This window comes from Oryza brachyantha, chromosome 3 (assembly GCF_000231095.2).
Source record: "Oryza brachyantha chromosome 3, ObraRS2, whole genome shotgun sequence".
Classification (NCBI taxonomy): domain Eukaryota; kingdom Viridiplantae; phylum Streptophyta; class Magnoliopsida; order Poales; family Poaceae; genus Oryza; species Oryza brachyantha.
In genome coordinates, this window is record NC_023165.2 from 24351212 (window position 1) to 24374336 (window position 23125).

Here is a 23125-nt window from a genome sequence, read left to right on the forward strand (position 1 = left end):
CTCACATGCGCGCGCGGCGCATGCCAGTGGCCCCCACACATGCAGAGCCACCGGCGGCACGTACACCGGCGAATGGCACATCGCCATGCCCCGACCGCGTGGCTCTGCGTGTACGCCCGGGGGCACGCAGGCGCAGGGCCATATGCCTCCCAACGCCGCACTGTCATTTTTGTTACTCGCGATCGACTGGTGCTGTGCCAGGGTCAGCAGGGGTACGTACTTGCGGAATGCGACCCTGTGCGGATCGAATCCGGCCCGGCTCTCGAGTCAGCCCGGGGTCCATCCGGGCGGTGCTCCGGACGCTCGTGTCGGCACGGCCGGCGGCAGGGCGGGGCGGTGGCGGCCGGGCTGTCGCCTCTGCATGCATGCAACGTAATACAAGTTCTCAATTATATATATATATATATATATATATATATATATATATATATATATCATGCATATCGTATCAGTGCAAATGAAAATATTTGCATGAGACTATGAGAAGAGAAGAGAGAGGAGTAATTAGTTTCATGGCCATTAAACCTTTGGGCACAGTTACCAAGTCCTCGGTAATACAGGCAAACATGCATTGAGTGGCTTTAGGCGTTTCATGTAATCAAACTCTCTGCATGCAATCAAACTTTTAGTAATAATTAAATGTTTTATTTAGTTCTGAAAATGGTACAATGAAACATTACATTGTGAGTAACTGTTTCATATATCGTTTCATCGAGTTAACTGTTTTGTAAACTGTATAGTGAAACTGAGCATTAAGACTGGTCTTAATAGGTATCTAGTATCTCACGTATGATACTACAATCATATGGAGCCTAAAAAATATCGATTCACCTAGTATATTAAATTTTTATCCTATCTTTTCGCTTATACTTATATTTAATTTTTAACCTTAAACTTAGAGTTTATTTTAGGATTTTTTTACCGAAGTTTATTTTTGATCTTTGGCATTTAGATCGCTAAAATTACGTACGTAAAAATTTTATTCATAAATTATTTTTATTTACAAATATGTCATTAAAAAAGGTAAACAATCGTCCTCTTTCTACCTGATTCCACTGTTTAATTTCATATGATTCTAACAGATTTTAGTTACTATCCTGATCCTGATAGTATGATCCTATGATACTACGATGATATTGTTTGAAATAGGGTCCACTCAAAATAATGTGAATAGGTCCACTCAAATTAACATAAAGTCAATTAAATTTAGTAAAATCAACATTATAGGCCTCAATATTATATAATAGTATGTCTTTTTTTTAAAAAAAAAGAAGTAGGACCCCGGTCCTAGATACTACCAGGTGAAAAAAAATATACTACTTGCTATCCTGATACAAATTATCTTGCTATGAAGACAAAATCACATGGAAAATCTACGATCTCCGCCCTAAAATATAAGAGCAAGTTTAATAGTATAGGCAACTATTATCTATAAGCATATGCCAAATCATCTAAAGCTACTTATATAGATAGAACATATAATAGTTTATTATTATGATAATAAAAAACATATATTTTATTAATATAGTTTCAATCATATTTCATATATATTGACATATCCCATGCATTAGTGTCGTATCTTATTTTCTTGAAGTTTATGTGAAATTGGCTATCATTTAATAGCCTAGTCACTCTCTGTGTACTTGTATCCTTCCATAGACATACAATTTGTAATATGGTTATAGTTAGTCCATTCATCCTTGTTATCCTTGTTGCTCTAAGCATTTCCCGATTGTAGATAAAATAAGAAGTATTTCAAAATAATAAGTGATTGATGCAACAATGAGTACTATAAATAATTCTAAAAATACTTATTATTTAATAAGATTTTAATCCTCGAAATATTTAGTGTTTTGGAACAGATGGAGTATGATATATGGTGTCCAGACCCGTTTTACGTCAAACTTTGTTTGGACATGGCTGTCGCACTAGTAGCACAAACAAGTTGAGTACACGCGCACATGTAAGAAAAAAGTACTCTCTCCATCCCAAAATAAATCAATCTTTCGGTTTTCGTATCCAGCATTTGATCATCCGTTTTATTTAATTTTTTTAAAAAATTAAAAAAAATAGTCACACATAAAGTACTATTTATAATTTATTATCTAGTAAAAAATAAAAATATTAATCATAATTTTTTTAAATAAGACGATGAGTCAAATATTATAGGTAAAAAGTAAAATATTAGTTTGTTTTAGGACGAAGGGAGTAGCAACTTAATGGGAGATGGCAGCGTGCGTTTTTCAGCAAGCGACGCGTGCAACAAGACCATTTAGCAGGTGGAGGGAGCAAGCGTGCCGGCGCGATATATTCTGATTGTGTTTTGGACCGTGAAAATCTGCTTGCCTGCCTCGCCGGCGACACGCTTTGACGCTACCGCGAGATCGTGTGCCCGTTTCGGAAGGTAGCTGGGCCAGGCATCCCGACCAATTTGCTGCGTGGATCATGTGCACAATCTATGTTTGAGTTTGTACGTTTCTGGATTCTGACGAGCTGGAGGCGAAAAACGTGGGAGCAAGAAGTTATCGGCACAGTGAGTAGACAACGTAGACAACGTTGTTGTTGGGTTGTAATCACGGGATAATTGGTACGACACGATTGACATTTGTACTGTATGAAACAAAGCAAGCAACCGCCGTTTCTGTCGTACCGGCCCTAGGGGAAAAGCCATTTTTGTTGCTTTGAGTCTCATGGTCTTGTTTATCCATGTGCTTGATAGGAGAGTTGATTTTACCTGCGTGATTGACATTTTTCTGTATTTTTCTCAAGCAAATCCGTTGTGACGTTTGAACTATAATCAATATAAGGAATAGTTGAAGATCAACATGAAAATATATCAGCGGGTGAATGGGTGATTAACTCTAGCGATCGATGAGGCTTCGCATATAGGATTAACCAACTTTCTTTAAGGAGTTAGAGAATTCTCAAATCTATTTCACTTTTTTTGTCACCTGTTTCTATATATGACATATGTAAGAATATTCAGCAATGCACACAAACTAGGTGTATAACTAAAATTCTTGAGCAATTTTACTATACTTGAGGAGGTACCACTATTTTTTATATAAAATTTGGTACCTCTTGGTAAAAATGCTCAAAATTCTTTATATGGTACAACAGAATTCGTAATTTTCAAGTATGCAAAGCCTATACAAATCCTTGAGTGTGTTATATATATTGGTTTCTTGTCTGTCCATCTATATTATAAATATAGCTATAAAACCTTGCACCATGTTACTAAGATGTGCCTAAAAGTACTAACATTAAAAAAAACCAAAACTTTTTTTTTCGGAGTGAGATTATAATGCCATTTATGGATCGATAATAGTTGTATGTAAAATACATGTGTGTCTACAGATAGATAGTTGTATATCAAACCAAATCATGTTCTTAAAATCATATATCATTAAAACAAGAATAGAAGCTTATATGAATACCAATTCAATTGCATAGGAAAATCCACTAGCCCTCTTAGTTTCAATAGTAGGGATGCAAATAACACAGAGAGTATACGGAGATATAGTTTTGGAGCTTAGTGTTTATACCATATGTCGAATGTGTGCACGGCCCATATATATATATTTTTACATTACTTGCAAGCTACCGCAAGATTATATACATTTGTATCTGGTGCATATTTTTATTATTTATTTTTAAAATAAACCCTTTCAAAAAAAATCCTCTATGTACATTGTCTTGCCATTCTAGTTTCACCGACAAAAGCAAAGGGTACCATCTAACTTCAAATCCTGCGAGTGCGAGGTGTCGGTGACGGGCTATCGGTCGCTAGCTAGCACCGGTTTCCGTAAACCGTGCCGTCGACGACCGCATGTAACCCCACCCAAACTGCTCGACCGCGCAGGCGGCTGGCTCCCGCGGAAAGGGTGAAACGGCTTTAGCTAGCCGCGCGCAGCCGACGGGTCGCGTAATTACGCGGCCAAGCACCGCCACCCACTTGGCCACGTCCACGTCCGCACAGCAACACACCGCGCCAGCGCCACCAACTCCCCACGTCGGGTTTTCACCGGGGACGCGCGCGCAACCAGCAGCCTACGTCGCGCTCGCGCGGCGTCATCGCTCGCCTCTTGGCTGATCCTTGGCTGGACGCGGACGCAACGGCTAGCCGCTGAAAAAACACAGGGCTGGTGCTGGGAGCTCCACGTACATTGTCATCCGTCCTGGTATGGTCTTGTCCAGGAAACCCAAGTGGATGGATCGACTTCGTTTCACACCGTCAAGCATCAGGAAGCAATTTCGAAGTTCGTGGCATGTACCTGCCTCCGTCGTAAAATAAAATTTCGATATTTTCTAGCTCGGCTCGATTCGGTCCGGCTCGTTAGGATAACCAGATAATATATCACGTGTGGCTGCGAAAGAACTATATGACAACATAGTAGATATATGTTCTAATTTTTCTTATCTGCTGTATGATTTTTTCATGTGTTTATATATTTTTGTGTCTTTATCAATTATCTATAAATTATAAATGATTGGGTTGTACGGTGTGCCTTTTGAGGGAAGAGATACAAATGAATCATCCAAAGGATAAAAATGATTGAGATGATGTGAAGAGATGTAGTTTACGCTCTTAATGTATCATTCTAAGATTAAAAACAATTAAGATGATGTGGCTTTATGAGAAAAGAGAGAATTAGCATTAACTATAGTTAGTGGTATGAACTTTATAGAAAGAAGGGTTAAACTGAGTCTGAGTTAAAAGGTGGCTCGGATCAGCTATTTAACAAATCCAAGCGAGTTGAGCCAAACCAGCCATAAGCCGAACAAACATTCGAGTCACGAACTTAAGTTTTTTCATCCAACCCTAATTAGGACTTGATGGCCCCGGATATACCTAGCACCAGCAAAGTTTTGCTCTGAGTTTCCTCACAAGCACAAAAGGCTCTATTCATTTTTTGTAGGAGATGTTTGGTCGAGCTTTGAAATCTCACACCACAACGAAAATCGCCCACACGTTTCAAATGGGGCCTTAATTAGCTGGCAGGATTTTCGCTGTAAAGTACGGGGTTTAACATTTCCAGCTTCTTTCTATGGTCCCAAATTAACGAAGAATCCCAGGTCTCGGTTTACGTCTCTTTTGACTTACTTTCATGCGTGGTTTAACAATGGTAGCTTTCAAATTGATAGGACAAGGCACCGGCAATGTGAGACCCGAACAAAAATAGGAGAATTGAGGGGTTCGCCCGGACACGACTGATCGATCTTTTTTCTTTCTCCTTTTACCGACGGATGTTTTACTTTGAATGAGATCCAACATATATAAAAGATCACCCCTTTATAAAGATCAAAGATACGGCAGCTTTAGAATAGGATCTTGTTAGATAGATAAAGGCAGCAGCGAAATGTGAAACCTGGTCTAGCTTTTCCTGTAAAAAGTCAATTAAACATGAACGGGGAATTAATTTCTGAGGCCCATTTTGCCTACTAGTCCGTATTTCATAGGACCATAATGTGGGGGTGACGGTATATTTGTAAACGAAAAATAATTTCTGAATATAATTTTTATATATGTATTTTTAGTGATTTAAAAGTCAAAACTAGATAATAAACTTTGATGAAAAACATAAAACCGATTCTAAATTTAAGGTTAAAAATTTTAAATTTTGGCTTACAAACGTAAGCATAAGCAAAAAGGTAAGGGTGTGTGTTTACTTGCCTATATAATGCGTTTAGCTATTCACTTTTTCTACTCGTGCTTTATTTAAAAAAATAAATCAACAAAATATACCTTTTATATTACATAAATTCGGAGTAAATACCCAAACAAGTTAAATGAAAGGAAAAAACAACACAACGGCGATAAGAGACACGTTGGGCACCCCAAGAAGGCAAAACAATACACATCACCGCAAGTTTCTACTGCAGCCAATTAGACATGCTTAACAACACATCTCTGGTAACAACAATATTGCACCAGCCAACTCACTAATGTTCAACAATTGATGGAGCCGACAATTTGTCATCATTGTCGACTTTATAATAATATTGATAAAGCAGCTTCGACTTTCCAACAGTGAAAAACTTGACATTTCACTTTTGACACACACATTTGCATAGTGACCCAACCTCCTCCATGAGGATCACTGGCGGCTCTACAAAATTTTTGTTGGGTGGCTTTTTTTATTCCACCCTCAAATATACATATGCAATATTTGCTCAAATGTGATACAAATACAGCAATAATATCTCGTGACATTAAAAATCCACTAAATTCAGCATTTAAGTCCAACATTTTAAAATTACAATATAAATAGGCCAATGACTTATGTTTATGGAGTGAATATGAGCCGAAATTATGGGGAGAGTCCTTTTAAACAAATATTGAGGGTGGTCTATGAGTAGGTTTGGGCTAGATTTAGAGATAAGGATCCATCTGGACCAAATCCAGGTAGTCAAGGGATCAACTAAACCACCCCTAAAACCCCCTTGATGAGGATGGTCCTCTAGATTCATTACGGTGGAAGTAAACTTGCTACCTATAGCCATATTAAATATGATCAACGTTGTTTAAGGCAGTATGGTTTTTAAAAAAAGTCTAAAGTTTAACATGTTGTTTTTAAAATAAGTTATGCGGTTATTTAAAGTTGTTTTAGTTTCTAAGTTCTTGCGGACAATATTAGCGCCGCGTTTCTCGAGAGCTTCGCTTGACAAATTCCTACAAATTACAAATTAAAATGATCAGCTGATGAGGCGCAGATGCAGAATTTGCCTAATCAGTCTACGCTACTTTACACCACAGTCGTTGTCACTGATCAGCGACTCGATCGAGCCATATATGCACGGAAAATGTTAACAATACTCTCCTCGATTTCTAGCTAGCCACGACAATTCGCCGCAAATATATTATGAAGTCGATCTCAATTTGTAATTTACTAATGATTAAATTGCTTTCCCAGGTTGCATCAGCTCGATCAACAGCTAGCATATACAAGTGGGCTTAGGAAGGATACAAAACTTGAACTATATCTGATCAAATCAGATTGCGTCACACTCGGGGATTATCTCCAGACGACGTGCAAGTTTAATTAATTAATTGATGATAACCACACACATACCAATCGCCAAATGATTGAAGCATTAACATATATGCTACGAGGTACGGACTACGTATTATATATATCTACATGTCACCACAAGCTAGCACCAGGTGCCTAGCGGGTACTAAGGCTCTGTTTATTTCCATTCAAAATTATTACAATCTAGATTATTGATTAAGAATAATCTAAAACAAACAGATAGATTATTATGATAACTTATTATAATCTATAAGCTAGATTACTATAATCTAATAAGCATCTTCATAGGTGTTTTTTTTCAAATTATTGGTTGGCTAAAAACCCACTGCCCTTTGATATTTTGAAGTAATTACACATCTTGCCACCGCTTTCTCCAAAATAGTTGAGGTTATTCTGGACTTTAGACATGCATACCCAGTAATCTAGCATATCTAATAATATGATAAACAAACAGATTACAACTTATTATCCTCCAGCTTATTGTAATCCAGCTTATAGTAATCTCGCTTAATAATCCAGCTTACAATAATCCTAAGTGGAAACAAACGGGGCCTAAATACGTATATACTCTCTCCATTTGATTATTCATCTTGTTCAATTTTTTATGTAATTATGTAAAATTATAAGTAATAACTAAAAGAGTCTTTAGTACTAGATTAAATCATAATAAAATACTTAATCATTATATATTTTTTAAATAAAACGAATGACGATAGAGTCAAAAGTTAGTGGCCTAGAGTAAAAGAAAATAAAATAAATGAAGGGATTATCTCTAGAGATGAGCGCGTAGACTACGTGGAAGAATGTCACTGCTCCTAAATGCAAATCTCTTCAAATCTTTTTTAGTGTACTAGAGATTAGCAATCTACTCGTATATAATTAATTAATTAAGCTGGATCTGGGAAGCTTCGAAAAAATGGCTGTACTTGGAAAGTTTGCGTGGATAGTGGCCGCCCATATCACTACATCAGCAGTGCCAATGTATACATCGAAAAGGGCAAAGTCGGTCGAAAAAACAATGTGCAAAAAGGTGCAGACAGAAGACGATCGTAGTACCACCTGTCGTCGGTATCAATAATCGCCGACATGCTTGGATGGTAATTAGATTAGCCACGCCTCTCGATCGATTATACTTAATGATTTGCTAGTTTAATTAGTCCCTGCTTGCTTCATGTGATGGTAGGCAATGTCACGCATAGAAAATGCAGAATCTGTCAAGCTTTTTTTTTTTTTTGGCAGGAGCTATATTTTGATTTTGTAGTGTAGCTGTGCTGCATGCCGTCATGCTCTGTAATATATGGTTTACCAAACCGTTGCCGACCACAACACCAGGATCTAAGGTTGAAACCTTTCCCTTCCGATGAAATCTGGTCAAATTTGGTGAAAATGAATAGTTCAATTGCATTTTTATTTAAACAAAATTGAGTGGTTTAGGTTGTCGATCCGGTTCAAGAGGCCCAGATTTTGCGAATAGAAATTGTATCAGTTTTCATTATTTTTGCAGATAAGATTCATCTAACTTGACGTACTCTTGACACATGGGCAACTTGTGGGCATACATGTCAACCATTCAAAATTAGAGGGGAATTTAACTATTTGCCACCGTTAAGAATGACGCATCTCCAAATGCCATCTTTACTATAGCTCTTACATATTTGCCATCGGAGAGATAAATTTTTCTAATAATTTGCCACTTTTACACACGTGGCGTGCCAGCTTGTCCTTGTGGTGGTGAGGTGGCATCCTATCGGTATCAACATGGTCTAACACGGTGGCACGCCGCCACTGGCGCGACCGGGGCTAGCGGCCCAGCAGCGAGGAGGAGGAAGCGGTGAGGCGGATGACAACGATGATGCTGCCTCGCCGTGGGAGTTGCTGCCTCAACATCTTCCAGGGGAACCTGCTGACCCTCCGTGGGAAGCGCCGCCGCGAGGCCATGTGCTATGCCAGCTCCGACGAGTCGTGCCCCGACGGCCGCGTCCGCCTCAGTCACGGCGTCCGCGGCAACCTCCACGTCCGCCTCGGTGATCTCGTCACGGTCAAGCGCAGCCCCCACATCAGCAACGCCAGGCGAGTGCTGGTACGCCCCTTCAAAGACTTGACGGCATCTCCGGCGACCTCTTTTAGCCCTACCTCCGACGTAAGCACATTGCACACGCATCGTCCATTAATCATCTTCATCATCAAGCATAATCTGATAATTAATCTCTCATGCTCATACATGCAGCTTACTTCAAGGATGCGTGATTCATCGCCAGTGAGAAAGAGAGCCGGAGAAGGAGGAGGCGTTGCTCCGCCGCCGCTGGGCGCCGGGCGTGCCAAACCATGTCGGTAGACCATGCTAACACGCCATGCTACCGACAGGAGGCCACCTCACCACCACAGGGACAAGTTGGCACGCCACGTGTGCAAGAATGACAAATTATTAGGAAAATTTATCTCTCTGGTGGTAAATATGTAAGAGCTATAATAAAGATGATATTTGGAGAGATGCTATTCCTAACTGTGACAAATAGTTAAATTTCCCAAAATTAGAGGATATGAAGTGAGAGGATCCCCGTCCACTTGTAACACTGTATCTTATGTCTGACTTTTCTATCTCTGTCATCCGAACACGAATGTTGCGTGCCAGCTTAATTAACAGCTGTCAAGTTTTTTCTGTTATTTTGGATGGTACGGTTCCTGTTGTCTTTAGAGCAATTTCACTCTCACACAATACCGGCAAGGCAAAGATATGGTACTGACTACAGTAACATGGTCGAATGCAACACATTCCAGACATGCAAACATTATATGAGCAGCAGAGACAACACTACACTTATAAAGGTATATATCACCTTATCTAGATGTCCCTCTGTCTGAAGCCATTCATTCACTCCAATCATTTTTATCCTCTAATATTTCCACTACAGTAGTAAAAGGCAACACTCCCTGCGTACCTTCGTAGCCCGGGGGGTGTTATAGCTAGAGAAATAAAAATTTTTGGATGTCAAATCAGACGTTTGACCAGATGTCGAAAGGTGTTTTCAGCCACGAATAAAAAAACGAATTTTACGGCTCGCCTGAAAACCACGAGACGAATCTTTTGAGCCTAATTAATCCGTCATTAGCGTATGTAGGTTATTGTAGCACTTATAGCTAATCATGGACGAATTAGGCTCAAAAGATTCATCTCACGATTTCTCACATAACTGTATAATTAATTTTTCGTTTATCTATATTTAATACTTTATTTAGGTATTTGAAAATTTGATATGATGTTTTTGGAAGAAAATTTTTGAGAACCAAACAAATAGCTTACTCCTGCCAGAAATCAGAGTCCGCCCGTGAAATGCCAGTACAACAAACCGGTGTATGTTGAGGGAGAAACATGAAAATAATTGATACAGTGCAGACACATGATATGGTTCCAGTCTTCCAGAAGATAAGACAGTAATTGGATTGATCATTGTTGCGTAGTTGTCGTAGAACCCACACCATTTCCTCATAAATAATTGTTGATTTTGACCCTACTATACCATGTCTAGTTATGCAGCATATGGTATCATTATATTTGGTGCCTAGTTAACCCTACTTACTGCATTTCATAATACAAGATTTTTTTCAGTATTATCTACATTTATATATACACTAATAAATCTATATAAATACAACCAATATACATCGAACAATAAATAAATATATAAATTGCTAAAAAGTCTTAATATATAAAACAAATGGAATAACATTTAGAGCTAATTATTTTTGGATTGCCTTAAAACAGCAATGGTCAAAGTTTGATCGTGTTCAGTCAAGGTACCTAATATAAATGTTTAGACACAGGTGCTCACATGCATGGAGCGCAGAGGTGCGGTGCCCCGGAGAGTCAAAGGGAATTCCCCTTCCGGGTCCAGACATCTGCGCCCACGCCGAGCCGGGGGCGGGCCGGTTTCCATGGTTGGATTGGCTGGCTCGGTCGTGTCGTCCCCCCATGTGGCTTGCTTGGACCTTGCCTCTTGCCCCTCTCGTGCTGTGTGCGTCTCTGACTCGCCACAATGCCGGTAGCTGATGGTACATCGCCATCTCCCTAAAGCGGCGACCTGTCCCGTTCCATATTCTTCCCATCGGGGCCGCCGTCCCTCCTCCATGCATGTGTCTCCCGGCTGTTGGTGGCAAAACCCTATGGATTCATCTGCGTACAATGCTAGGCTTGGGGGATTTTCTTGTCCATGGGGAGGGTGTCTCATGTGGAGCCAGAAAATCAGATAAACAGTCTTATTTTTTGTTTATATTTATGATTATAGCCAAAATTTGAATATTTATCTTAAATTTAAAGTTGATTTTAGTTAATTTTATTTTAGTTTTTTTTAGCGTTTTCTTTCATATTGTTTTTATTGAAGTGGTCTTTTAGATAGTTAAGAACATGTATATAAAAAAAATTGTTCATATTATTTTTTAGCCTTTCCTTTCTGATACTTTTTGAGGGTCTTATGGAACCCATGACATGCTTCACCTACCAAATTAATGTTGTACATATTATATTTATGAAATACGTACATCATGTCATACACGTAATATTACATATTTTCTTCATACCATTTATTGAAGACAATGGGATATTTCTAGACATCTTTATGGAAAATAGGACATCCATGCTTGGTCCTATCAATCTCATTGAGAAATTTTTTAACTCATATTAATTAGGCTATTATGATTATCTCCTCCATGATACCGTGATATGTCCTTAATGTTATAAAAAGAGGGGCCACAACTACAAAGAAAAGAAAGGAAAAACAGGTCGATGACTTCGGGGAGCCACACATAAAACAAATGGGAGACAAAAATTATTTTGTTCGTGGGATTTCTTTCGTGCATCTGTTTTCTGCCCTATCCCCCAAGTACCCTAAGTCTTAAGGATGTATACCGTTTAGCACCTTGAAAATCATACGCGTAAAAGTTGAGGATAAAACTGGGAATAAGTTGCAAAGGAGAACACAACCACAAGTACCCTAAGTCTTAAGGATGAGTCAGGAGTAATTTTAGTTCACCTTTTCCTGTTGAAGTGAATGTTCAAAGTGCCATTTTTGTCTAAGCAGGATCTAATAAACGATGGCTAAGTTCAAAGACGAACTGTACCTACTTTCCAGTTAGGGTGTGCACAAGCGCAATCCAGCAAGCTGTTATACATATCAAGAACTTTTGACCAGTTGTCACATCCCAAAGTAGAAACAAGTAGCATACTTTGGAAGAACATCCTACCACTGCACCAAATTCTTTATCAATGAAATCCAGTGGAATTCTCCCTTAAACAGAATGAACTTATGGCACTAAGGGTCTATTTAGATAGTTTTAAATTCTGAGAAGCGGCTGCTTGGTAGTCAGTTCTGGGAATCTAGAAAAACTTCTAAACCCAGCTTCTCCAGCTTCTTGATTCTTTGTTCATTTTCTAGAATCTGTAACTACATATTCTCAAAAATTATAGACCATTTGGGGCAGCTTCTGGCAGAAGCAACTTTTGAAAAAAGCTACAGCTAGAAAAACTTTTCCAAACATGCCCTAAAATGTCCAAAGAGTGAGCGAATGGAAAACCTTGAGTAAGGGGTCGTTTAGTTGGCAAAAATTTTTGCTAAAGGGGTCACATCGAACGTTTGACCGGATGTCAGAAGGGGTTTTCGGATATGAATGAAAAAACGAATTTCACGGCTAGCCTAGAAACCGCGAGACGAATTTTTTGAGCCTAATTAATTCGTCATTAGCATATGTTAATTACTATAGTACTTATGGCTAATTATGGACTAATTAGGCTCAAAAGATTCGTCTCAAGATTTCTTCTGTAACCGTGCAATTAATTTTTGGTTTATCCATATTTAATATTTTATTTAGATGTCTAAAGATTTGATAGGATGTTTTTAGAAAAAAATTTAGGAACTAACCAAGGCCTAAGATGGAAGAGTTGTGTACACTTCCTCAACAGATTGAGTCATGCCGGTCTTAATCGATTTGATGTGGGTGTGTCGGGTGGACTCTCTCGTTATTCTCGTCCAATTAGTCAACTTTTTCGGGAGAGATACGAAGAAACATGAATTGAGGCGAAATGCAAATAATTCTCAAGATCTCCTAACTCGAAGTAAGTTCAATAATATAGCTTACTGCTTACCTACGACATCTATAATTTAATAGTATATTTACATATATATTAAATTTATAATATATATAACTAATGGGTGGTCCATCTCTTCAGGGCTTCCGGCTGCTATGTGCCAACACTTGAAGAGCCACTTCCACTGGTTTAATTGTAGCGCTCTACTGCATATATTATTTTATGATCAAATTTATTATCTTTAAGAAAGCAGTGGGATGTATCATATTTTTTAATATAAAATTTGATAACTCCAGTTACATATAAATTTTAATAAAAATGTCCGACGAAATTTTTTATAATGTAGTTATACTATCACATACATAACCCATTATTGTACTGCCAAGCACACAATACAAGCCTATGTTTGACGTTGCAGTGGCTTTAATGCCATTCGGAGCATTAAAAGGAAGACTTGACTAGCTAGATTTAATTATCTCCTAACGAACAGGACAATACGTAGTATATTCCAGAGCAGACATATACAGTGCACAGTTTCTTTCATGTAACCCTGTGAGATAATGAGAAGAGCCAAAATCAGGCCTTTTTTAAAAAAATTTCTAAAAATATCACATCAAATTTTTAGACATTAAATAGAACATTAAACATAGATGAATTTAAAAACTAATTGCATAGTTGTGGAAGAAATCTTGAGGCAAATCTTTTGAGCCTAATTAGTTCATGAGCCATAAGTGCTACAGTAACCAACATATACTAATGATGATTTAATTAGGCTTAAAAATTCATCTCGCGGTTTCTAGCCGAGTTGTGAAAGTCCGAAAACTCGTTCCGACATCCGATCAAACGTTCGATGTAACTCCTTTCCCAAAAAATTTTGCCATTTAAACACCCCTCAACGAGCAACGAGCAAGATCAACGTCTAAAGTCAATTAACCTAATTATGACGCGGCTCGGCGTCGTGTCGCCGACGATGATGATGTAGGGTCTCTTCGGTTAGCCACCTCGTTTCCACCCTACCCCAATTTGCTCTCTAGGGTCTCTTCGGTTAGAAGAATTTTTCTACGGAACAAAAACTAAACTGTTTTTCGGTCAAAATCCCACGAAAAACTAAACTGCATTCATGGCGAGTTGCCACTGCCGTCAAGTCAGTCCGCTCGCCACCCATCGCCATCGTGTGGGCGCGCCGCCGCCCGTCGCCGAGGGCAAACACAGCATCAATTTAACACCACGTTATGCCAAGCCCGAAGACCGTGATACGGTTACAACGACATCTTTTTCCTTATATTTATACTTATAAGCTAAAATTTAAATTTTTAATCATAAATTTAGAGTTAATTTTAAAGTTTTTTTATCGAGATTTATATTCCTGCTTTAATTTGGATTTTAGATCGCTGTGAATACAATATAAAATTTTTATTTACAAATTTTTTTATTTATAAATATATTTTTGACACTTTTTTCCGTAAAACACTTCGACAATCACCCATTAGTGTGCAATAGGAGTATTCCTGTGCGCTTCCTCGGTCGCGAATTCGCTCAATTATGGATGGCAACGACGCCCGCCAAGTGGTTCCTCCGGTTTTGACTTTCGCGAGACAGCGACGGCGAGCACACGCGATGGACGAAGAACACAAATGCGGGGAGTGGTAGTTGTGAACTAGTGGCACTAGCTTTTATTGACAAGCAATAATAATACTTCAATAGGTTTTACAACTGGAGAGCTCAACTCAGTGGGGGTGAGCTGAGATTTTTCCAGTGAAAAATACGGGGATCGATCCGATGCCAGCGGATGGAATCGTGGAATGGATGGATGGATCATCCGAGACCGAGACCATCGGGCATGCACCTCGATCCGAGGAAAAAAAATGGCGCCAAAATTACAAAGAAACGAAACGAATCTGCTACGTGCTGCTGCTAGTGTAGTGTAGTGTAGTGTAATGTACTAGTGTAGTAGTAATGGACATGGTGTGGTGATGGACTGATCGTGCCGCCAATGGCCGTCGCGCGCCCGGTGATTATTATCTCTCGGCCTTCCGGTCGGCGGTGGACGGGGTGAGGCGGAGCGCCCACTTGATGGCAAGTGGGCAGCTGATGCTCCTGAGGGGGGCGGCGGCGGCGCCGCAGAGTGCGGCGTCGCTGCCGGTGGTGGACTCGACGAAGGACCTGAGGCGCTGCATGGCGACGTCGAGGGTCTTGGCCGACATGTTGGCGAAGCAGACGCGGAACCAGCCGGGCTCGCGGCAGTGGCAGGACGAGCCGGGGGAGATGTTGAGGCCGACCTCGAAGACGACCTTCTTCCACAGATCCATCTCGCCGGCGAACGACCGGCTCCGCATAAGGTGGCTCATGTCCACCCAGCAGAAGAGGCCGGCGTCGCTGGGCAGGCAGGCAATGCCGATCTCCCCGAGGCCGTCGACGAGCTGGTCGTGCCGCTCCTTGATCCGCCTCTTGTTCTCGGCGACGTAGCTCCGGGTGAAGCCCTTGTCTCCGAGCAGCGCCGCGAGGAGGTGCTGCGTCTGGGAGGAGACGAGGCCGAAGCTGGACATCTTGGTCGCCGCGGAGACGACGGCGGCGTTGGAGGAGTAGATGGCGCCCACGCGGAAGCCCGGGAGGCCGAGGTCCTTGGACAGGCTGTACACGACGTGCACGCGGTCGCGCACGTCGTCGGCGCCGGCGCCGCCGCGCTCGGCCACGACCTCCAGGGCGCTGACGAAGCCCGGCTCGGCGAACGCCGTCCCGGCGTATATCTCGTCGCTGACGAGGTGGATGCCCCTGGCGGCGATGAACTCGACGATCATCTCGAGGTCCGCGCGCGGCACCGCCGTGCCGAGCGGGTTGGACGGGTTGGTGACGAGCACGCCCCTGACGCGCAGCCGCCGCTTCTGCGCGCGGCGGTACGCGTCGTCCAGCGCGGCGCGCGTCACCCGGAACCCGTTCGCGCTCGTGCAGTGCACCGGGACGATCTCGGCGCCGGTGCGCCACTTGAGGTCGCGGTCGAACCTGCAGCATCCACAAACGCGCGCGAACCCAAAGTTAGTTTAGCCATGCGGCGTCGTCTCACGTGCAACGTGTCGCGTCGTGTGGGAGGAAGCCGAAAAAAAAGATCAGAGCAGTGCGTACCCCGGGTAGTACGGGGTGGGGATGAGGAAGGCATCGCCATGGTCAGCGAGGCAGAACATGAGCGCCTCGTTAGCCGACGTGGCGCCGGCGGTGAGCACGATGTTGCTCGGGTCGAACACCACCCTGTAACCCCTCTGCTCTGACATGAACCGCGCCAATGCCTGTGCAATGCAAAGCCAAGCCACGTGCGTTAGCCACTGTCCCGTTGACGTTACGTGCGAACCAGAGTATTTAGTTATAGGTTAATTACATTCTTGAAAGCCGGGAGGCCGTGGTAGTCCTGGAACAGCGCGAGCTCGCGAAAGACGGAGGCGCCGCCGCCCTCTCGCCGGAGCCCCAGGGCGTCGGGGTTCTTCTCCAGCCACTCCTCCAGCAGGTCGAACGACAGCTGCACGGCCAAAGAAACAGAGCACGCACGTATGCTCGTCAGAGACGGTAGATGTAGCAGCTACAGCAGCTGACAGAGGTTCTGTGTTGGCGTGTGCTGTGCTCGTGCACGCGTCGTGTGCCCACCTGGTTCTCGGCGAGGCCCATCTGGATGATGCCGGAGGGGTTGGAGACGGCGTCGAAGGGGTTCTTCTCGTACTCCTGCCACCCCAGGAAGTAGGACGAGTCCTGGCCATGGCTGTTGCACCCGGCCTTCTTGGAGAGCAGCTGCTCCGGCTTCTCCTCGGCGACGACCTGCCTCACCATCTTCACAGAGTAAGCTCACACCAAACAACCGAACTGATCGTCCTCGCCCGAGTGTCCGGCCAGCAAAATTCTGTCAGAGATAGCTATCTCAGAGCCCTGAGCTGCTGCGGCTGAGTAGCTAGCTAGCTTTGGTGGGTGCTTCCCAAGGTTGGACGCTGCGGCTATATATAGAGTCTGGGCGAGGGAGCCGGCCACGGTAGGAGCTCACTGCGATGTGACGTTTTTCTCCTCCCGACTAGTTCCCGGTGCTAACAGAAGCCCTAAGCGCGTGTACCCTACAGCCAGTTGCGCCCGTCCTGAACAGCGAGCACAAGTGTGCCCGCAGCTTAGATTAGAGGCGAGAGAGGTCGGGAAATTTAACTTTTTGTTACTTGCAAGTAGTTAAAATAAATTTGTTATAAATATTTATAAGAGTGATAAAAGGTTAAATGCCCTATAGAGGTCAGCACTCAGCAGCAGCAGCGGCTCGCTGCTGCATTATGCCGACAGGGATGCAATGCTATTCCGATAACGCGAACGAATTAAGAAGCTTCTCCTTCTACATACGTCGTTCTCGATCTCGCCGCGGCAGAGAGTCGTGCGTTCGCGTTGTTGCCGGCTACTAACTCCGCGGGTAGCTGGGGCCGCCGTAACACACCATGGCCGGTCATGCACGCTAGCTGCTTGCCGAAAGGCCGCGCCGGCGCCGCTGGGATTTTTGCGGCCGAGTAATGTATTACGCTGGTTCCTGTCACCGAAACAGTGAAGTGTGTTTCGCTCTCCCCATGCTATGCTATACGAGAGAGCCACCTGTAACAGCATTGTTCCTCTTTCTTTCTTTTTTTTTTTTGCCCCTCCTCTTCCTTCGGTATTCATGAGCTTTCAGTTAATGGCTGTGTTGTACATCCGGCATATGGGCTCCACGCTTGTTGAGATGTACCCTGTGGTGCCGGCCGTCGGCTCTGTTCCTCTGTTACAGTGTTGTTACTACTGACATCATATCAAAATAAAATCAGTTTCATTTGGAGCTACAGTCTCTGTTTTTTATAATGTGTTTTTTATAATGTCAGCATCCGAGCGAGGGTTTACCTTGCCACGAGGACCTCCTGAGCCGTCGAACACGATTATCATAATTTTTCTTAATTTTTCGCGATAACCGTAATAACCACGTCAGCTTCTCCACCGGGTTGGGAAAGCTGATCCGGGCACTTTGCAAGTTCCAACTCCGGTCGATGTATGTTCTCTCGCCTGTTAGGTACAATTTTTTTTTCTTCTCATTTTTTTCATGTCTTTGATCCCCCAAAAGTAGCCACTTAGCTGGATCCTCTAAATCAGCCGGTTTATCTGTAAATTCCGCGTACGGTGCTGCAGTATTATATCACGAGGACAATAAGTTATGAGCAAAGGCTTTCTTTTCAGGTGGATGTAGATAACGAGCGCCGACTATTCAGAAAAACGGAGTCCGTATCACAGGAGGGACGAAAATGGCCGAGACGTGTTCTCCCATACACCTTTTTATTCTCTAGTGCTTGTTTCTTTGCACTATTAGTTTTCAGCCATTTCTTGATTTTCTCAAAAAGTTGAAAAAGTTTCAGCCAATCAGCACACGCCTCGTGGCTGTATTATGATGGTCGTGTCAACTCAGGTGTGTATTCATGTTGTGCTGAACTCAGGATGCATTTGACTATTTTTGCACCTCCTCTTCGGAATGTCTAACTCAATCCTCCTATCTGGGATGAGCAAAATATTTTTACAGTGGAGGAAGTACTTAGATATGGGTCGCAATATTAACTGACAGTTTAATTTGTCTGACGAGTAGGGACTAGATGTCAGATAAATATGTACCACCATGCCAAGTAGGTTCCTATCGTTTCACATTTACAACTGCTTATAAGCTAAAAATTTGAATTTTAGAACTCAATTTGGGTTTGATTTTGTGATTTTTTTTCATCGTGTTTTTCTATAACTTCCGCTTTTGAGTCGCAATGGACACATATATAAAAAGTTTTACCTGCAAATTATTTTTCGTTTGCAAAAGCGTGTTTTTGCTTTTTCTTTAAAAAGCGAAACGATGGAGCTGTAGTAACACCTTAAAAAAATCTAGGATTATAAGTGGAGTGCATATCGCTCTCCATTTTTCTCCCTGGTATGAGGGCAAAAGGTAGCAAAAATGGGGATGAGAGCCATAGGCACACTTCCAATGAGGAAGAAAAGGATTAGATATATGCAAATGGACTATATTCAAATCAGTGTAAGATCTATTCAAATCAACCATGTAAATTTACTATGTCACTTCATGCTTTTTTGGCATGAGTAGAATCTACCTGTAGGGATTCTTGCTTTTCATACTATTGGGCCCCTTTAAATCGAATAATTTGTGTACGAATTTAGTACGATTCAAATATTGTAGGAATTTTACCTATCTAGCCATTTGAAATGAAGAATTAGACTTCCCCAATTCTGTGAAAGAAATTGCACAGTGCACATTTATTTTGGTAAAATTTAGCAAATTGGGAATTTTGTATGAGTTTATATCTCTTATCTAATTCCTGCGTCTTCTTCGATGGTTTAGTCAAATAATCATTGTTGTATTTCTTTTCTGTGTTTTTGTAATTCTTTGTGTTTTACACTTATATTCTTATCAAAATCCTCTTATTTTTCTATTGCTACATTTTTTTTCTATGTTGTGTTTTTAAGGATCCCTTAGTTTGATAGAGGGTATCATAGTTTATCTGCACATATAACAAGTAAACAGAGATTTCTAGTTACAAGTAGACATTTGGGCTGTGTTGTTTAGGCCAGATTTTTCTGGCTTTTGCGAGAACGTACCTGAACCGTTAAACGGTATATTTTTTAAAAACGTTTTATAGAGAACTTAATCATTTCATATTTGTAAAGTAGATTACAACTTTGTATTAGTTAATTTTTATATCATTAAATAGCTATAATAAATATAGTCTTTCATCTTTCATCTTTAATCTCTAAAAGAACGCAGCCTTGCTCACTCAATAATTCTCCGTATCAGACATTGGCTATTTAATTATGTAAAACTTCTCTTTAGTTGATAGTGCATAAGTCAATTAATGTCAAGTGGCGTTCCAACATTTTTTTTCTTATTCAATGTTCCCAATTGTCCCTTATAACAAATCAAGGGGTGATTGTTTAGTTATTTTCATATAAAACATCAAACGAAGTATTTATAAACAAAAAATATTTGGTGAATATAACTTTTATATTTGTATTGCTAGCTATCTAAAAGCCAATGTTGAAAAATAAACTTTGGTGAGAAAAAAATCTCAAAATTAACTCTAAATTTAAGGTCCAAAATTTAAAATTTAGCTTATAAATATAAGTATAAGTGAAAAGATGAGGCCGCAGAATTATTGGATGAAAATTAGTGCCAGCAAAAGAAAAAAAAGGTACGCCATATGCGATGGAATGCGAGAGAAGGTAAAAATATTTTATTAGCAACAAATTAAATCAATTGCTTAAAAATGACAAATTGCTGCAAACAAGTACTCCTACCTCTTTTGAATAATTGACAAAAATGATTTTTCCATTCAAATTTTGATCTCATGCTATCCTTTTCGTATGTTGTTGCCAGATTCATTTTACGTGGTACTTTCAAAAAGAATCTAGCAACTCCTAATGTTTGTAGATCAAATAGCAGTCAAAGTTCATATATTCTGTCAACGCCATCACTTTAATAAAATGGGGCCGAGTATATCGGACCTTTTGCTATCTATCTCCTTTGAGCAAAGGGAAAAAGAAGAGGTTCTGAGATACAACAGAACAAAGATGGATCATGTCGCCATACAACTTTTTTAACGACAAGGTGACAGAAACCAAATATTACTACATAGATACAAGGTGGCAGGTGGGACACAACATATTTCTTCAAACGATCTCATATGGTGTGCGCAGTTTATACAGCTAATTTGGCACCTAGTAAAGAGTATCAGTCTCATATTTTTACGTATGTTTTTTCTTATAAACCAAGCTATGAATTTTTAACTTTAAATGATGAGTTGATTTTGGATTTTTTTATAATAGTTTATTGTTCAACCATAACTTTTTAGATCATTGAGAAATATATATAAAAAATTTTACTCACATATTATTTTTTTTATTTACAAATATATCGTATGGTATTTTTGCGTGAAAAATAAAAAGATCCCCTCTTATAAATCAGGCGACGGCACGAAGTTTTGTGATGGCAGAGCTCATTGGTTTAAGGGTGCACTAACGCACAAAATCCAGGATCGTAGCTAAAAGACAGCGATTGACCAGCGTGATGAGTCCACTGGCATTTATAAGACATTGATTGGGCGGTGCTTTGTTTATGTTAATCTACTTTAGTCGCTTCATGCATATTTTTAACAATAAAAGGTAGCTTCCAAATTTCCTCTTCGACGGTTCGACCTATCAAATTAATCATCGATGACACAATATTGCACCAAATGGAGGCGGTGAATGTTCTTTGGTTAGAATCTGATGGACTCTGTTCGATTTAATTTTGCAATTTTTTAAACGGAATCATGCATGTAATGCACCGCATGACGAGAGATTAATTGGTTTCTACGGGATTTGAACATTCATGGAATGCAGGATATTTGGGTACTACTGTTATCTTGTACGGCAGTAGTACACGTTCCATTGTTAGACCCGTTTAGTTCTCAAAATTTTTTTCCCAAGAATATTATATTGAATCCTTAAATATATAAATAGAGTATTAAATATAGATAAACAACTAATTACACAGTTAGAGAGAAGTTAAAGAGAGAATCGTAAGACGAATCGTTTAAGCCTAATTAGTTTAAAATTAGCCATAAATACTATAGTACCTCGCACGTGCTAATGGCAGGTTAATTAGGCTAAAAAAATTCATCCTAAAAACCACTTCCATTCGGACAAACGTCCAACGTGACACCAAAACTTTTTTGTTTTGCCAACTAAACGGGGCATTATTTTGTCGAAATGAACAATTTCCATAGCCGATGTTAGTGTGTGCCAGAAGGAATTAAATTTGTGGGCGGAATTCTCACATCAGGTCACCGACGGTCCAAATCCGTGTTGACGTTCGAAGTGGGTTAGCTCAACTGTTTTGGTGATTTCCGATGAAACTATCCGATTTTAAATTTTAGTTTTGATAGGATGCTCATTTTTATAGTTATTTATTTTTTCGGTATTAGGCAACATATTCATTAATAGCATGGTAAGTTCGTTAATTATGATATGATCATCCTAACATTCGAATATGCTTACAAGTTACAGAGGTAGAGTATATATGCGAGTGTACGGACATTACGAGCTACTGGATTTGTGCTGTGTTTCGCAGCAAAAAAAAACTACTTTGCGATTGCGCGTCAAATACGTGCTCCTCCGCACCGTACCGGCGGCGCGCGGTCCCCGCCACCGCAACCCTGCCTCCCGCTCGCGCGTGGAATTACCGATCGAAAATGCGACGGGCACGGCGGGGCCCCGACTCCCGCGGGCTGACGGCGCCACCGCCCGTCGGGCTGGACCCCGCCCGCGATGCTGCCGTGGGGGGGGGGGGGGGGGGGGGGGGGGGGGGGGGGGGGCCTCCCGCGTTAGGATGGCAACGGGTAAATATTCAACGGGTATTGTTATTTCATATCTATATCCACTAGTAAAATTTTGTATCATTGAAATACTTATACCTGTCATGGGTAAAAATTTTTTCCCATACCTATAGCCGCAAAAGTTTGAAATAATTTAAATATCATATAGTATATGCATAGATGCGAGATACTTAGGGCATCACACATTTATATAGTGTGCTGAAAAATGTATGGATAGTTTAAATACATATTGTTTTGGTTAATTAGGCTAGGCTAACATGATATTATGCTATGACATGCATTTTAACTTTCGGGTATTTATTATCCATGGGTAAACGGGTATAGGAATCATAAGAACGTTTCCATACCAGTGTACCCATCGGGTGAAAGTATTTTTCTCAATTAATTATTCATGGATAATATATTTAGCTCATACTCGTACCCTCATACCCTAATAGAGTAAATACTCATCGAGTCTCGGGTCGCGGGTCTCCGTTGCCATCTCTACTCTCGCGGCCTCGGCGAGCGACGCACTGTTTCCTCGGTGGCGCGCGTGAGGCGTGAGCGAGTAACCGACCGACCAGCGGACGGCGACGTCGCGGCGAGACGTGAGGCGGGATCCGATTCCGATCGATGCT

At 41.1% G+C, this 23125-nt stretch overlaps 1 protein-coding gene across 1 annotated transcript; it reads right to left on the minus strand.

Moving 5' to 3' along the window:
* Positions 1–14768: 14768 nt before the first annotated feature.
* Positions 14769–16927, minus strand: LOC102701155 (1-aminocyclopropane-1-carboxylate synthase 1). Its single transcript, XM_040522656.1, has 4 exons — positions 16747–16927; positions 16484–16621; positions 16234–16394; positions 14769–16113 (listed from the first exon to the last, which is right to left on the minus strand). Exons 1-4 carry the CDS (start codon positions 16924–16926, stop codon positions 15132–15134), a joined length of 1461 nt encoding a protein of 486 aa, XP_040378590.1. The 5' UTR covers position 16927; the 3' UTR covers positions 14769–15131.
* Positions 16928–23125: the final 6198 nt, after the last annotated feature.

Coding starts and splice junctions, on each gene's coding strand:
- LOC102701155 (XM_040522656.1), bottom strand. CDS start 16,926: ATGGTGAGGCAGGTCGTCGCCGAGGAGAAGCCGGAGCAGCTGCTCTCC. Junction 16,622..16,746: donor TGGGCCTCGCCGAGAACCAG/GTGGGCACACGA, acceptor TTGGCCGTGCAG/CTGTCGTTCGACCTGCTGGA. Junction 16,114..16,233: donor CCCACCCCGTACTACCCGGG/GTACGCACTGCT, acceptor TGGATGCTGCAG/GTTCGACCGCGACCTCAAGT.